General features: G+C 40.0%; 1 protein-coding gene across 1 annotated transcript in view; it reads left to right on the top strand.

Annotated features, from left to right (window-relative positions):
* Positions 1-209: 209 nt before the first annotated feature.
* The window catches only part of ZNF451 (zinc finger protein 451), a 38774-nt gene continuing 23372 nt past the window's right edge, over positions 210-15611 (top strand). Inside the window, 9 exon segments of the mRNA XM_055714030.1 lie at positions 210-385; positions 969-1052; positions 7829-7880; positions 7883-7911; positions 9131-9256; positions 10673-10784; positions 11395-11545; positions 12887-13013; positions 14672-14825. Of these exon segments, the coding sequence (XP_055570005.1) occupies positions 972-1052; positions 7829-7880; positions 7883-7911; positions 9131-9256; positions 10673-10784; positions 11395-11545; positions 12887-13013; positions 14672-14825 (832 nt within the window). The 5' untranslated portion in view covers positions 210-385; positions 969-971.

Raw genomic sequence — 15611 nt, 5'->3', positions numbered from 1 at the left:
GCGCCGGCACCTGCCATGGGGGAAGAGGAGGGGGAGGGAGGCAAAGCGGGCGGCAACTACAAATCCCAGCAAGCCGTGCCGCGCTGTCGCCCTACCTCTCCCTTTCCTGCCGCCCCCGAGCTGAAGAGGAAGCGGCGGCGCGCCGGGTCGGGGCCTTGCTCTGCTCTCAGGTGCTGGTGGCGGCGGGCCGAGCGGGGCCGGGCGTTGTGAGGGGCGCGGGGCCGTCGCTTAGCGACCCAGACCCCGCGGGGCGCTGGGGCCCAGGGGCCGGCGCCCGGCGCGGCCGCCGCCGCTTCTTCACCCGCCGCCCACCCGGAGCTGTGGCGGCGGGGCGGCCTTGCGGCGCTCAGCCGTGGGGCGGGGGTGTCCGTGCCCGTAGAGAAACGTGAGTCAGCAACGCCGGGCGGTGGGTGCCGCCGGGGCGGCCGTCGGGCGGGCTGCGGCTCCGCGCCGCTCACGGGTACCTTCCCTTCGGCAGGACGGTGCTTGTTCTGAAGCGAGGAGCTCAGCCTCCTTGCTCTGCTGCGGTCCTAAAGCGGCCAAAAGCGTCAACAATACCTGTCGCGGCTAACTGCGCCTGGGCTCGCCCCGCGCCTGTCGGTAGAACCGGTGCCGCAGCGGCCCCGCAGCGCCGTTAGGCTGGGGCTCTGCTCCGGTGCCGGCCTGGGGCTCTCGGGCTGCAGCCTCTCACTTCACCCCAGTAGCTGCGGCTGCTGCGGGAGTGCGGGTCCTGGGGTGCCTCGTACATCAGGCCGCGTTTTGGGTATTTGGGAAAATACCTTAGCGTGATTGAAGTCAAAATTGTTGTCGCTTATTCTGGTGTTACTGATGATTGTCAGTGAATGATAGGGAAGCTTGCTGGGTGCAGGTAGGCTGTAAAGCCAAAGTAGGCATAAAATGGAAAATGCTCTATAGGTAAAACTTACAAAATAAAACGATGAAGCATGTTTTGGTTTGTTTCTATCTAGATAATGGAGTCTCATAGCGCTGTCAACATCCAGAAGAGTAAATTGCCAGCTTCTGAAAGTGAAGATGAGATTGAGTTCGTTGGAGTAAGTAGATCTTGTGCTGGAAACACACTGCTTGTTGTAGTAAATATGCTCTTGGTAGCCCAATAAAATAGGAGGAGATCTTTGTCTACTGTGTTGACGATCTTGATTATTTTTTGATGGAAAGCATTACTTTGGGATTTTAAGATAATTTAATTTGTGAATCTTTGTGGAAGATCACAAGTTTATTTTAAAAGTTTATCTGCCCTTTCTTTGGAAGCGTATATGGTGATACCATTTGGTCCTATGGAGAGAATAGAGACTTGAGTATCCCAGCAGGTGAGTGGAGGATTACAGTGATTGATGAGGTATATGAGAAATCACTGTAGATTACTTTTCTGGTAATCATGTTGCATAGCATTTTGCTTCATTAATAGTCCCACTGATGTTAATGGAATAAAGTATATATGCTTCATAAATGTTATGCAGGAATGCTACCTGACCATCCCAGTACTATTTTCTGCATGTCCTGAGGACCCAGTGCATCAGGTGGTACCATATAAAGTGAATTAGGGAAGCTACTTGGGTATCTCAACCTATGCTTATTCTGATAGTAAACGAATAGTTGTAGGCCATGCGATCTGTGTGTTTTTCTTGAAAGCTGGGGGGGGGGGTGTTGTTTGTTTGTTTTGAGGTGCTTTTTGCTTGGGTTTTTTTTTTCTTCCCCATTTCAATCACTTGGTGTTTGGATTCTTACTGTAGGACTATGACAAAAAGTCCTCTTTTGATGGAGCAAAAGCAGTTCCTGCTGCTACAGTCATATTCGCCCTCATTCAGGAAACTCAGAACTGTTCTTCCATAATTTCCCACCTTTTAATTCTGCATTACAGCATACTTTTGTCCAGTTAAAATCATTAAATAATAAATTTTGCATATCAGCAGAAAAATAGAATATTATCTACAATGCAAGCCATTATTCCTAGGATAGTCTGTCCCCCGTTCTGTTTCCTTGGGAAGAATAAGGCAAGAGTGAAAAGATTCACAAGTTTAATGGGCTCTGTAGCACTTAAGTAGACAGATATTCAAGTTGCCAGTCTGCACTGAAAGCATTGGATTCCTGAATTATTTTTGGCGCTTTTTTTAATGGTCTCTATCCGTTCATATTTTTTTCTGACTAATTTCTTCAAAGATAAGTAAGGCTCATCACTATGCTGCTCCTGCAAAACATAAAAGTTATTCCTGATAAGATTGTTGACTTTCCTAGGCAGGGGCTCTTCCTACCTTTGTTACTCTATGACTTTGAGGTCCCACGTGTATAGTTTTATAGTGTTTAAATACTTCCTGACTCCTGTTGTGTTACAATGGCAAGCAATGCTAAGGGTCCTTGTTTGTTTTCTGTAAACATTTGTTAAGTACATATAAATATTATGCATCCAAAATAAAACTTAGCTGGAAAATTGAAGATCTATGTATTTAAAAATAACTTTCATTTTCTGATACAATGTTACATTTATGCCAAGTTTTCTTCACTACAGGTGATTATTTATTTCAAATATCTGAATTCAAATGAAAACATTCTTCATAGGCTCTGGCTTATTAAATAGTTTGAGATCCAGCAAAAACAAACATACTTCATATACTTTGTAGCTTTTCCTTGTTACAATGTTATGGCTACAAAGATGCAGCCCCTTTTTGTGCTGGAAGAGTTGGAGCAGCCGCTTAATTTCTTACCAATGAATGTTTGTTTTTATTTCAAACCTGAAGAGGACTTCTGGCCTATTTTGGGAACCGAAAAAATGATTCATTAAAACCAGTTGCAGTTCTGAGTTTCTACAAAGGTCTGGGGATATAGCAAAAATGAAGTGATTTACATTTAAGTGTTTTGTTTTCTTTCCCCCTGAGGTGTTAAATATTAGCTGTACAGACTCAAGTGTTTCTGTCTGCTGGCTTTCAGTTACATCACAGCAGGAACAGAATACAGTTGTAGAGGTGTTACAAAGCATCTCCAAAGCAGGACTTTTGTTTTTGTTCAGAACCTAAGCCAGCTGGGGACTTGGATTTTTGTACTTGCTATGTCATAGAAATAAGAACTTTTGAGGTGCGTGTTGGTTCACAATGTTGGTCAGTTACTCAGCAGTCTTGAAGCTGGAAATCTGCTGGGGCAAAAATGTAGACCGCAAATAGTACAACTTAACAGACTTTTAAAATTTATTTTCATGTAAGATTGTTCCATCATAATTACTGTATGACATGTGTATACGCTATTATGCTCACATGATTATTTTGTCAAAGATGTGTTAAGTCTGTTGTCACATATATTGAACGCTAGTTTCATGCTTCGTGTGCTAGTGTGTGTATAATTATGCAAAAGTTTAGTTGTGCTTTTTAAGTAAACTGGGTGTTTGGTCTGAATACATGTAAAACTAAAAACTGAACAAACAAACAAAAATCCTGAGGTGATGTATGAGCGGACTAGGTATCTGTTACCTAGGCCTGGTTACCCAAAGGTTGATCAAATGAGGGAGGGGAAGAAAGTGAGACCACAGTTTAGGACTTTTTGAGAAAACTTATGGAGGCAGTAAAAATGAGCTTCACAGAAGTCCTTGAGAAGAAACTGCCCTTGGACATGAATATGAGGCTTCACCTTCACCAGCCACCAAATAAACAGATTATATTAACTCTTACAGTTGGTATTTTGCATAGCATAGTGAAATTAGTTTTGTTGATTTAACGCTTTCAACCAAAGCTATGACTAACAGCAGAGACACCACAGCTGCCTGGAGACTCAAAATTTAATTTTCTATTGATCAAAACATAGAAATTCTTCTGTTAACCGAAACAGCTGTGATTAGCCATTGGCTTGTTGCTCAGTAGTGTGGCTGTTTGTTGGTGAGAAGGGTGGCTTTCAAAGGTTGTTTGAAGAATTAATTGAGAAGTAGAGCGTAGGGGGGCGTTGTTGAATGTGAGAGATATGCTTATAAGATGTGAAGACTGAGCATATCTTAGTACCAAGGATTGGCTTTCTGGGTGCCGAGTATGCCAGTAGAGTCAGCTAGAGAGGCCATAACTTTCAGTTGTTTGTTCAGTGCTTGTCCACGTTGTTTCTTCTGTAATCTCAGGCTCATGTGTGGCAAGATACTTTTTAGCTGGTGGTGTTGGTCTTGTGGGGAGATACAAGGAGTTGGGTGAAGCTAACTGATCCTCTTCTTCATAACTCTTCTACAGTGATTGAAACCTCAGGGTTGGCACTGTCTTCACATTACGTTACTATTTAGTTTAACCAGTTGGAAAAAATGAAGTAAAGTTTCTCAGCATTCAGCGTGGGGCTCACCTCAACAGAGCAAAGATAATTTCTTGCTGTTGGAACTTACCCTCCACGTGGTACCGTACTATTAATTGGAAATGTTTGCTAGCAATAGCTGCTTTCTCTTCCTGGAAAAAGGGTATGTTTCACCTGGCACTGCTTTGTCAATCAAACTAAAATGCAGAAAGTCCATCCGAAGTTATGGCTTGCATGAAATTCTCAGAAGGCCTCTGTGTGTGTTTAAAGGGGAGAGCGTTCCTAGACTCAAGTCTCCCTGCATAAGGGTGATTTGTATCATAGGCCACTGAATAAAAAGGCTTTGAACTTCTGCTTTCATTTTGTTATCAACACCTTTTGGCAGAGAGGAGCACTGCTGTCAGGATGAGCCCATGCTTAAGTCAGTGTCTCTTTCGAAGCAGTATTTGGAGTCTTTTCTATGTTAATGGCATTCAGCTGGGATGGATCCAAACCAGTGTTGTGACACTTAATGGTGGCTTTCAATGGAAGTTTCTCATATTGACTTAAGCAGTTACTGAGTGGATATGGTTGGGATAGGTTTATACTGTTTTCCCCAACTCTTACACTTTCTCAAAACAGTCTTTTGTAGCACAGATGAGTTCTTGATCAGACCCAGGATCTGTGTAATTCTTACACTCTTAATTTCAGTATTTGTTTTTAGTCTTATCTAAAGTTTAAACTACCAACCAATGAAGCACAAACTAGTCTAAATAAATGTTATGTTTGGGACTTGCATTATTATTGAGGAGCATATATAGGTAGATAGTGTGGTGGTTTGTGGTTGGTTTTTTGGGGTCTTTTTTTGCCCCCATTTTATTTTTGTGGAAAACAAGGATGTATATCTTTGAGGAATCGTTGTAAATAATTAACATATTGCATTTGTGTTCAGGTCGGAATGCAACCCAAAAAGTGGTACACTAATTGTGTAGTAAGAGGCACAGAATTTGGAAGGAAAAAAAGAAGTTTCATGTATGTAAAAAAAATTTAAATAAGCATCATTTTACTTCTGTTAAACTGAACTTTACTGTTCTGGTCACTAGAACTTCCTGGGCTTGAAAGGAAGTTACTCCGCTTTTCAGCTGTCAATTTTCTAACTTGTAATTAGTTGCTGAACTTAGGGAGTAAGTAAAACAGAAAGAAGGAAAATTTGAAGAAGCTACAGCTGTTAGGATCAGTTGAACATTTCAAAAGGCATTATTGAACTGATTGGACAGTCAGGTGGTCTGTGTCTTTGAACAGTTACTTGCTAACACCTGTTGTTTAATGTAAAGATTAAATTTCTCACACATTTATAGAGGTCAGTTTCTACAAAAGCAAATCTGTCATGTTTTGGTTTTTTTAAGATTTCATATCTTAAGATATGGTATCTTTATTTAATCATAAAAATTGAAGTAGTATTTTGGGGTAGTTTGAGGCCTGTAGCTTGATTCATGTAAGTTCTTGTCATCTGTCCAAGTTCTCATGCTTTTTCCTCCCCAGTGAGATAATAAGGACTCTTTATGCCCGGCCAGCTGAACAGCTTTACAGCCTTGAAAGCTGGAAGAGTGTAAAGAATGAGATGCAGTAAGGGCAGCAGAGAGAATTGCATGCTGCTGTTCACTACTGCTCATCAGGCAATAAATCTTCCTAGCCTATCCTAGTTGGTTGGTTGTTAAGATATTGAGAACACTGCCAAATACATGGCAGAGAAGGTGGACATAGTACTGCACCTCTTCAAGAACTCAGTCCACAGATTATTGTAAGTCCTTCTTTTGCCTGGAAAACTTAACTTTCGAACAAATAAATAATACCTTTGGAGTACATAGGAGCTCTGTGGTATCTGCCAGAAATATTGCCAGACAAATGGCTGATACTGCAGTTCAGGCAAAAACTGTCTTACAGTGTAGATGGCATTGCATGTACAGGCTCAAAAAAACAACCAACGCTCCCAGCACCACCACCCGCACAACACACACACATGCCCACCCCACCACCACCCACCACCAAACCCCCCCCCCCCCCAAAACTTAAACTCTCTTCGGTTTTGGTTTATATACTTTGAGAATATATAATAACTTTCACAATTTGGATAGGAAACTTTTTATGGTATGTGGAGATTTTAGTTAACTTTGCCTGTTATTGAAGATGTGTACATACATACATGGTCATGTGTGAGTTAAGGTAGCTAGGAATATTGTTTGGTGTATGTAGACTTACTTATCCAGTTTTATGTTAATTATACTGATCACTTAGTTGGCATGTGATAATGTAGCATGATGGAGTGGGGGGGGGGTTGCATGACATCGGATTATGTGGACATAGTGCTTCTTTTTTCACCTCTAAAAACTGAAGACTACTGTTGCAGTGAATATGGATGGAGCAAGAGATGTAACTTTGTACATCTTCTTTAAAAAACTTACGACCTTTGTGCTTAGTTTGTATTGCTGACTGATTTTTTTTTTTTTCTCCATTTGCTTTTTCATGCTTGTGCTAACACTCTGCTGTCTACCAGAAGCTTGTAGTAGAAATGTTGAAATTGTTAGGAATGGAGAGTGAATGGGAATACACACACATGCACGCACACATGCACGAGCACCAGAGAGAATGAAAGAACAGAGGCATACGAAGGCATGTAAATCACCAGATGTTGGTACTGCTTAGACTAGTAGGTCATTGAGGTCCCAGACCATCTACATGAAGTTTCTGAAGGTACTCAGATCAGGAAAGCAAGAGACAGCATTCACAGAAATTAAAACCAAGGCTTAAACTGTTAAGATGGTTGCAGAAGACAAAGAACAGTACTAGAGCCGTAAGACATTGTAAGGAGGAGACTTGCAGAGGAGGGGCATTGTGGAGAGAGATTTTATTAAACTGCCTTTATCCTGGCCAGTGAAGAGGTTTTTTCCCCCCTATTATTTTCTGCCCTCTGTATCCTGCCGAGGAGGGGCCTGATAGAGTGGCTTGGTAGACACCTGGCATCTAGGCAAGCTCAACTCACCACACTTTTGGAGTTGGAATTTAATTTTTGTCTTTTAAAGACAAACAAACAAAACCAAAACAAACCCTGAAAAACAACCTAAAAACAATTTAGCATTGCTTATTGAAATCTAATGTTGTTCCTTTCTTAGTAACAGCCTGCTACCCTATTACCATTGAATTCATGGTGCAAGCTGAGTGTCTCTAAAATGTAGATCTAAGTTCTTTGAGAAGGTGAAGAATATAAGGTTATTAAGCAAGGCAAGACTGTTAAATTTGACTTCTTTTCTAGTTGATAGAAATTTATAGTTCATAGATATATGTTAGGTTGTATTTTAATTATTTGTGAATACTTATTTATTTACATATTTTTACCAGTTTTGTGCATTAAGTCTAAGTGGAAAAGTTGCTATACATGAATTTCATTACTGCACCCTCTTGAAAAATTGGCAGAATTCTCCTTCAGGTATTGCTAATGCTGACAATGTGCTTGTAATACCTGCAACTTTTTATCTCTTGAGGAATTAATGCTTGTGTTTGTGTTTTAACACTTTTTTTCCAGGAAGGACCTTTAAGACCTGTACTTGAATGCATCGATCTTGTCAGTAGTGAGGATGAGAACCTAACAGCAGTTCTTACGTTCATGTGAGTGTTATAATGTATTTTGGGACTTTTCAGTTTAGTAAAATTAGTCTCCTTTGTGTATTTTTTTTTCCCCATCAGTTACTTTTCAAAAAACTTGTTAGAGGTATTTTTAACAAGTAAATAAATAAACTTTTTGATTTTTTCCATACTGTTGACTGGAAGACAAGAATGCCACACGTGATTTTTTTTTTTTAATTTTTTTTTTAGAGCTGGTTTTTTGCCTTCTTGAAATGGACTTGAACTTTTATTTTACTTTAGGTGGCTTTAGCAAGTGTGTTGAAGAAAAATGTCACTTTACAAGTGATGTCAGAAGTCAGTGTGTCCAGTCTGTAGCCTGCAAATGTATCTGGCCTACTCACAGGCCTTTTCCTTCTAAAATAACTTTTTAGGAGCAGTTTGTATGTTGAAGGGCCTTATTCTGATGACAACCTGGTCTTAACTCAGCCTCATTCTTCATAATCTATCCTAAGAATGCATGGGTTGGAAGCAGGCGGGTCAGTTCATGTATCCCCCAAGCTTATTGGGCCTTCGGGGCCTTTGAGAAGGACAGTGACTGAGAATGACTCTACTAGAGTTGTTTTTGGCAGCAGTGGCCATCTCTTGACTTCTGTTTTCAAGTGTTGAAGTAGAGGATGTATGTAATAAACCTGGTTCTTAAGGAAAGGTGGGTCTTCTGTACATGCACAGGCTCACTCCACAGTGGTGACTGCTAGAGCTCATGATGTAGCAGGAGCAAACTGCAGTATATGGCTATCCTTAATGCTAGAAAAAGCTGATGACTTGCCTTTCTGAACATACTGGTTAACGTTGTCTTAGAGCTGGAATGGTATCAGTTCTCGGTTCTTCAGGTGGGCTGCATGTTGGCTTTGAAGTCTTTAGGGATTTTCTTTACCTACTTAAAAGAATTTACTTAGTTTTTAATTTGCTAGAGACTTCCAGGATGCCCAGTACAATCATCCATGTTCCTTTTACTGCTTTGAGGGTAATGTTTGTGTTGAATTGCCTTGAATATGTAGGGGGTAGGGGTTGTTTTGTTTGGGTTTTTTTAACCAAAGTTACAGATGCTGGTAAATAGGAAAAGAAAGCTGGCAAGGTAGATCATGGAACTTGGGATCGGAATATCTGCACTGAATTATGTCCTGATGCTTGGGCACTATTCAATGTAGTAGTGCCTGTCACTTAACAATTACCAAATAAAAGTTTAACTCTTCAATTGTAGAGAAATACTAAGCGTAAAGATCATATTGACTATCAGAAAGAACGAGTTACGTCAACCTTGGATCGTCTGGCACGCCATGTTGAAGTAGAGAAACAGCAAAAAGAAGAGAAAAACAAAGCCTTTAAGGTATTGGACACAGATTGTTTCAATAGAATTGCGTAATACAGGGCTTGTAGTCACGAGTGTGTTTGTTTCCATTGCTAAGTAAATAAAAACATTGGTAAGCCAGACCTGGGTCTAGCAACTAGAGATTTTTGCTTCTGGGCCATTTTTTGAAACATAATATGGACTTTATCTCTCCAGTGGCTTCTAACCAATCAACTTGCTAGTTTTATTACAGTTCCTAAATAAACAAAACAAAACAAAACAAACCCCACAAAACCTTCATGCAAGCTAATGGCAAAAACTTGTTCTCTTGTTTGTATATATAGCAGAGGGATCTTAGCATCAATTATTCTGGTTAAATAATTGAAAAATAATTTTTCACAAGCCACCATGCGGCAAACCTAATTATCTACCTGCTTTTGTCTGAGATTTTTGGGAAATGGTTTGCCACATTAGATCTCTGTATTAGGTGATGTTTTATAATGGGATAAAATTTTCTGTGTATAAAGCATAACTTTAAAGTTGAATCCTATTAATTGTATTGTGCAGCCATTTGAAAGGCATGGATTTTTTAATTTTTATTATGAAGTCGGAGGTGCAGTCAGTTGGCTGAAAGGTAGGGCTCCTATCAGCAGGACCTGGACAGCAAGTCACATAATTGTACTATAGTTACAGCTTGTTATAGTCTGCAATAGACTATGCAACTGTAATGCAAAAGGCAGTTAGATACAGTCCAAGGTAGCCTTGAAGTCCAGAGACCTACATCCATCTCCTGCCTCTTCCAGTTAGGATTTGTCAATCTGTTAATGTCTCCACATACGGTTTTTCAACTGTAAAGTGAAGTCAGAGCTAGCTGTGTAGCTTTTAAAGTAATTTGAGAATGAAGGCTAAAAACTTCTTTTGTTAATGATGGATATTTTCCTGCTGGGCAGGTAAATATTCCTCACTCATCAGGTAATGCAGTCTGCAGATTTAAAATTACTTTTCAAAGCAAAACTGCTTTTATTATTTATTTTTTTGCCTTGGTAGTGAAACTCTGTTTTCAATAACCATTTTCTGTTGCCTTTTTTAAAAAAAATATTATTTGCTTCTTTTTATAATCTTGTAATTTTGAAGACCTCGTTACGTACATGCTTCAGAAACTTCAGTGGGTGCAGAAAAAATTAATTGACATAAGCTGTAGCTTTTATTTAGGGTACAAAAATTAGTACTACTTTTAAATTTTTTTATTGCTGTTACATTCCATCTGTATTATTATACAGAGGTCAGTCACATTGTAAGATTTTTTTAATATTTTTTTAATCCCCTCCCTTAGGTTTTTGTGAGGTTTTTTCTTAGGTTTTCAGAGACCCACCTGTAAGTTTTAGTATATGTACTTTAATCTTGAATTTATTTTAAATTTAATCATCACCTTGCCTGATATGTTTTTCCCTTCAGGAGAAAGTTGATTCCCAATATGCTCATGGGTTGCAAGAACTAGAATTTATTCGGGAGCGCAGTGACACGGAAGCTGCAAGATTATGTGTGGACCAGTGGTTAAAAATGCCAGGTAGGAATATGAAACTCTGTTTCAGTGGTAAGTTTTTTTTTGAAGTCCTGTATTGCAGAATAAACATGCAATAATTGTATTGAGCAGTACTGACATTGAGCTTGCAAGTGCCTCTTATGCATAATCAGATCTTATAATAGTATCTTGTGTGGCATTTAAAAGTTCTTAAACACTTATTACCATAAAAGCTATTCTTCTAATGTTTTGCTTCTTATAAAATGTAATATACAAAGTCTGAAAAACACTAAGGCAATATTAACTACTTTTCAAAGCAAAATTGCTGGAAGGAAAAATACTACTGTTGAACTGTTGCTCAGGAAAATGTCTACATAAGTAAGTATAACTTCAGGAAGTTCAATCAATTTAAAATAGTGCCTGGAGGAAAGGTGTCAAAGTGTTTGAAAAGTAATCATACTGGGGATTGAAGAGACAGATTCTTCAAGTGAAAGAGCAGACTTAACGTGGTAGGATTGAGTTACAGTGCATTGTTAGCTTGCTTTTAAGAATCAATATAACTTTATTTTTAAATGCTTTGGGGCTTGTGTGTTATTCTGTTTGCTTAAGTCTTTGTAATTCTGATTCTGGTAAAGTTCTTTGTTTTATAACACAGGTCTTAAGCCAGGCACCATTAACAGTGGAAAAAGGGGGTTTTATAAGAGAGCAGGTCAGGTGCAAGTCAACAGGAGTCCCATATCTTGTCCTGTGATGCATTGCAACAGGGAGTTTGATAATGGGCATCTTCTCCTAGGTCACCTTCAAAGGTAAGTATGTAGTGCAAGAAATAATAATGAAAGAATATGCTTGAACTTAGGACATCAGTGTCAAGTCTAGTCACAAAATTGCATCTGGAGAGCAGATTAATATGGTATAGATTTTACATGGATGATATGATTAACTTCCTGGTTGGTTGTTTGGGGGGGGGGGGGGGGTGTTGTTTGGGTTTTTTGTCATTCAGAATTTACTTCTTCCTCTTGTTGAGCTTTTTTTAATATCTGGGGTTTTTGAGCATCAAGGTTTCTGTTCTTCAGTTCTGTTATATCTAAATCCAAACTTGAAAAAGCAAAAGGCTAACATATATAACTTGATGGTAAGATTAAAAAAAAATGCTTCTAACAAAAGATAAGAGGACCAAGAGCTATAGGCCAGACATCTGTTCGTAGCTGATCCTTGCCAGTCAGCACGCACTGTGTCTGGCGTCAATTCCCAAATATACTGCTTTTTAACTAGTGAACGTGTCATGGGGAAGATGGTAAGGAGAGAAGTTGAGAGAGGGGTGTGGGGTTAACCCTGGTAGGCAGCTGAGCCCCACACAGCTGCTCAGTCACTGCAGTGGGATGGAGAAGAGAAGTGGAAGGGTGAAAATGAGGAACCTTTGGGCTGAGATAAAAACAGTTTAAGTAAAGCAAAAGTCATGCACACAAGCACAGCAAAATCAGGAATTCACATCACTGAGGAGGACTTTATTACATGTAACAGTTACTTGGGAAGACAAACCTCATCACTCCAAACATCCCCCCTTCCTCCTCCTTCACTGAGCTTTTATTGCTGAGCATGATGTCGTATGGTACGGGATATCCCCTTAGTCAGCTGTTCCAGCTGTGTCCCCTTCCAGCCTCTTGCCTACCTGCAGCCTACTCAGTGGCAGGGCAGTCTGAAAAACAGAGAAGGCCTTGACATTGTGCGAGCACTGCTCAGCAATAGCTCAAACATCCCTGTGCTATCAACACTGTTGTTCATGCATCCAAAACACGCACTGTACAAGCTGCTACAAAGAAGATCAGTTCCAGCCAGAACCAGTGCAGGGAGGGAAAAATAATTTTTTTAAAAAAAATCCCTGCGTAGGAAATCAAGGCTTTGTTGGGTCTCTTGGTCTTCAAAACAGTATGATTCCTCTGCGAAGGGTCATGAAAACAGGTGAGCAGCAGGGAGAATCACCTCTGTACAGGGTATTTCCACTGATAACAATAGGGGAGGTGAGAAATATGGCTTAGGTTGATGTGGTAGGTTTTTATCCAACAGCTTCAAAAGACTTCTCCCCCCGCCATTAAAAAAAACATTTTGACTATTTAAAGGAGAGTAATTAATTATTTCTTCCTCTCCAGGTTTGATCATTCTCCTTGTGACCCAACAGTCACATTGCATGGACCCCCAAATAATGCTGTTGCCTGTGTGATATGCTGCAAAAGGTTTTCAACCCCTCAGCAGTACAGTGATCATCTTTTATCTAAGGCAAGATCGTAAGGATAAGTAACTCGCCTGACTGAATGTAGTAGAGGGTTTTTAAGACATATAATTATGCACTGACTTTATTTTCCCCATTTAACCCTTTTTCTTTCCCCTCCTTTCTTTTAGTTTTTGAGATAGCTTTTCTTATTCTGCTATGCTTCAAACACCTTGTGTATCCTGACAGTAATCCCATTAGATCTGACCATTAGGTTGTACTTTCCAGTGCACATTTGAGAGGACTGTAGTTCTGTCTTGAACCTCTTGTCCCCGTATTGGTGCTGTCAAAAGGTATTCCCTTTTTTTGCATCTCCAAAACTATGATAGATAATGGCAAGGAGTTAGGATGAAACAAGTGACAGTAAAGAGAAGCAGCAGCCAGGAGATGGGGTGGGGTGGCGGGGAGAGGTAACAGAATGAGAAAAGTAACTTGGGTGATTCAGATGCAACCACTTCTTCTGTTTCCAATCTCTGATGTATGTATTTGCTGTTACTCGCTAGTTAGCTTACAGAAGGGAAAAGCGTTTGAGTTTTGATTCAAATATAAGCTCATAGTATTTGATTTTTTTTTTGTTGTTCCTCCACTCTTTTAACTTCTGTTCATAACTTACCACTGTAAAACCTCAGTTCAATGACAAATGCTCAGGTGTTATCTTCTGGTTGAGTGGTTTTATTTAAGCAGTCTGGTATTGAACTGGATAATGGATAGCATTTTCAAAGCTTAGTGTTTTAATAACAAATTTTGTTGTGTACCTGTCTCGTCTTCAGAAGCTGCATTAAAGTCAGCAGAAGCTTTAGATACTCTGAAAATCAGGCTACTTTTAGCTAGTAGCAGTAACTCCTGATGTGTAGTCATACCTGACAAGCTTGAAAGATCATGTCATAGTTTGTCCCTGCTCTTTTTCCATTGCTTCAAAGTTGTGTGCCTGTGGTGTGTCTGGGGCATTAGCAGGAGTTAGAAAAGTTTGAGAAAGGGAGTGCCTTTTGCAGCAGTCAAGAAAATGGGATTATTGTGGTGTGGAAGGATGGGGAGATAATCCTAAGCAAAGCTGTGGCATAAAGCATAAGCATATCAGGAAGATTCTTGGAGTGACATAAGAAAGGAGTAAGTAAAAATGTCAGAAGCAAAATTAAAGGGTTTTTTGCCCTGAAGGCAGACATCTGAAGTTGATGTAGAAAGCAAAGGGGGTGGAAGGAGTTGACTTTGGTAAAAGTCACAGACCTTTCAGAGTACTCTGAGGAGCAGCATTTTGAGAAGTTGGAAGCTAACAAAATTAGGGAAGAACCAATGAGGAAAAACAGCTGCTATAGTGACAGAGGAGCTTTTTCTGAGAGCCTGGGGTAAAGGTACTAGCTAAGAATTGATGGCGCCCATAGTTCCTGGGGAAGATGGTTGCTCCCAGTGGTGCAAGAAGGGAATGGAAAAGTTGCTGGTTTAGTAAGGATAAGTAGCTGAGTTTGACAATGGCAGTTTAGCCAGTCCCTTGTGCATCACAAGCTGTAGCGCATAGTGGCAGACTGTAGATAAACATAGATGTGGTAGCTGAAAACCTAAAAGTGAAAATAGTACCACAGAATGGGGAGAGGAATGGAAAGTACATGAGAAGAACTGGAACTAGTTTCCTGCTTAGAATTTTTCCTAACTAGATCCTTTTTTCTTCCAGCTAAATGAAAATGACGGGCATAAAAAAGATCTCCCTCCACAGCATATTCAGTGTTTTGCATGCCCAAACTGCTTCCTCCTTTTCACCAAAAGAGACGAATGCTTGCAGCATATGTCAGGAAAGAACCACTTCCTCCAGGTTTCTAAATTGAGTGGTATGTTGCTACTAGGTGTACTGCTTTTCATTCCTTCTGATAACTGATCCTTATGGTATGAAGTGAGTTCAATTTCTCTGCTGTGTAAAAAAGCTTAAGGTTTTAAAGTTGTTTTTTTAATGAAAACCTATTTATCAGATTTAAGACCTTAAAAGAGGTTCTCTGAAATTCATATTTTTGTGTAGAAATGATTCCTCCATCACAGTTGCTGTAATGGGAAGCATGCTTGCCTTTATCTTCATGCTGTCAGGTCCCTCATAGAGGCTTCTCATCCACCAGTGACTGCGCAGCTGCTGTCCTGAGTAGGTTTACGTATAACATATTGATAGGAACTCAAATGAAAACATGATTTCTCTTTCAGTCAGACTGCTGTGATGTTCCTTCCCCTTGCCATACTGTCTGCTGGAGGCTATTTTGTTGGTTTCCTTGGCGTTCCTGACGGAAAAGACCAGTGAAAGTTTCTTCTCCATATAATTGCAAATTTAGCCTGCTTAGCTGAAACAGTGTTGCCGGCCTGATGCCTTGCACTGGCTGTTTTGCTGCTGAAGGCAAAAATACTGGTTATGTTGTGAGCTGGTAACATGCTGAACCATACTTACTAGATTCCACAGAAGGCATTTGTCTGATCATTACTTAGAAAACAGGGTAATAATCATATCTGTACTGACTTTTTCACTTTGACGTAAGCAATAAGCATTAAAGCATTTACTTTAACATTAGGTAAACTGAGGCAGATAAAATATAGATGGAGTTGACTTCTTATTTGAGAACCTGCCATATTTTAGC

This window comes from Falco cherrug, chromosome 6 (assembly GCF_023634085.1).
Source record: "Falco cherrug isolate bFalChe1 chromosome 6, bFalChe1.pri, whole genome shotgun sequence".
NCBI classification, from domain to species: domain Eukaryota; kingdom Metazoa; phylum Chordata; class Aves; order Falconiformes; family Falconidae; genus Falco; species Falco cherrug.
This window is presented reverse-complemented; position numbering and strand designations above follow the sequence as displayed.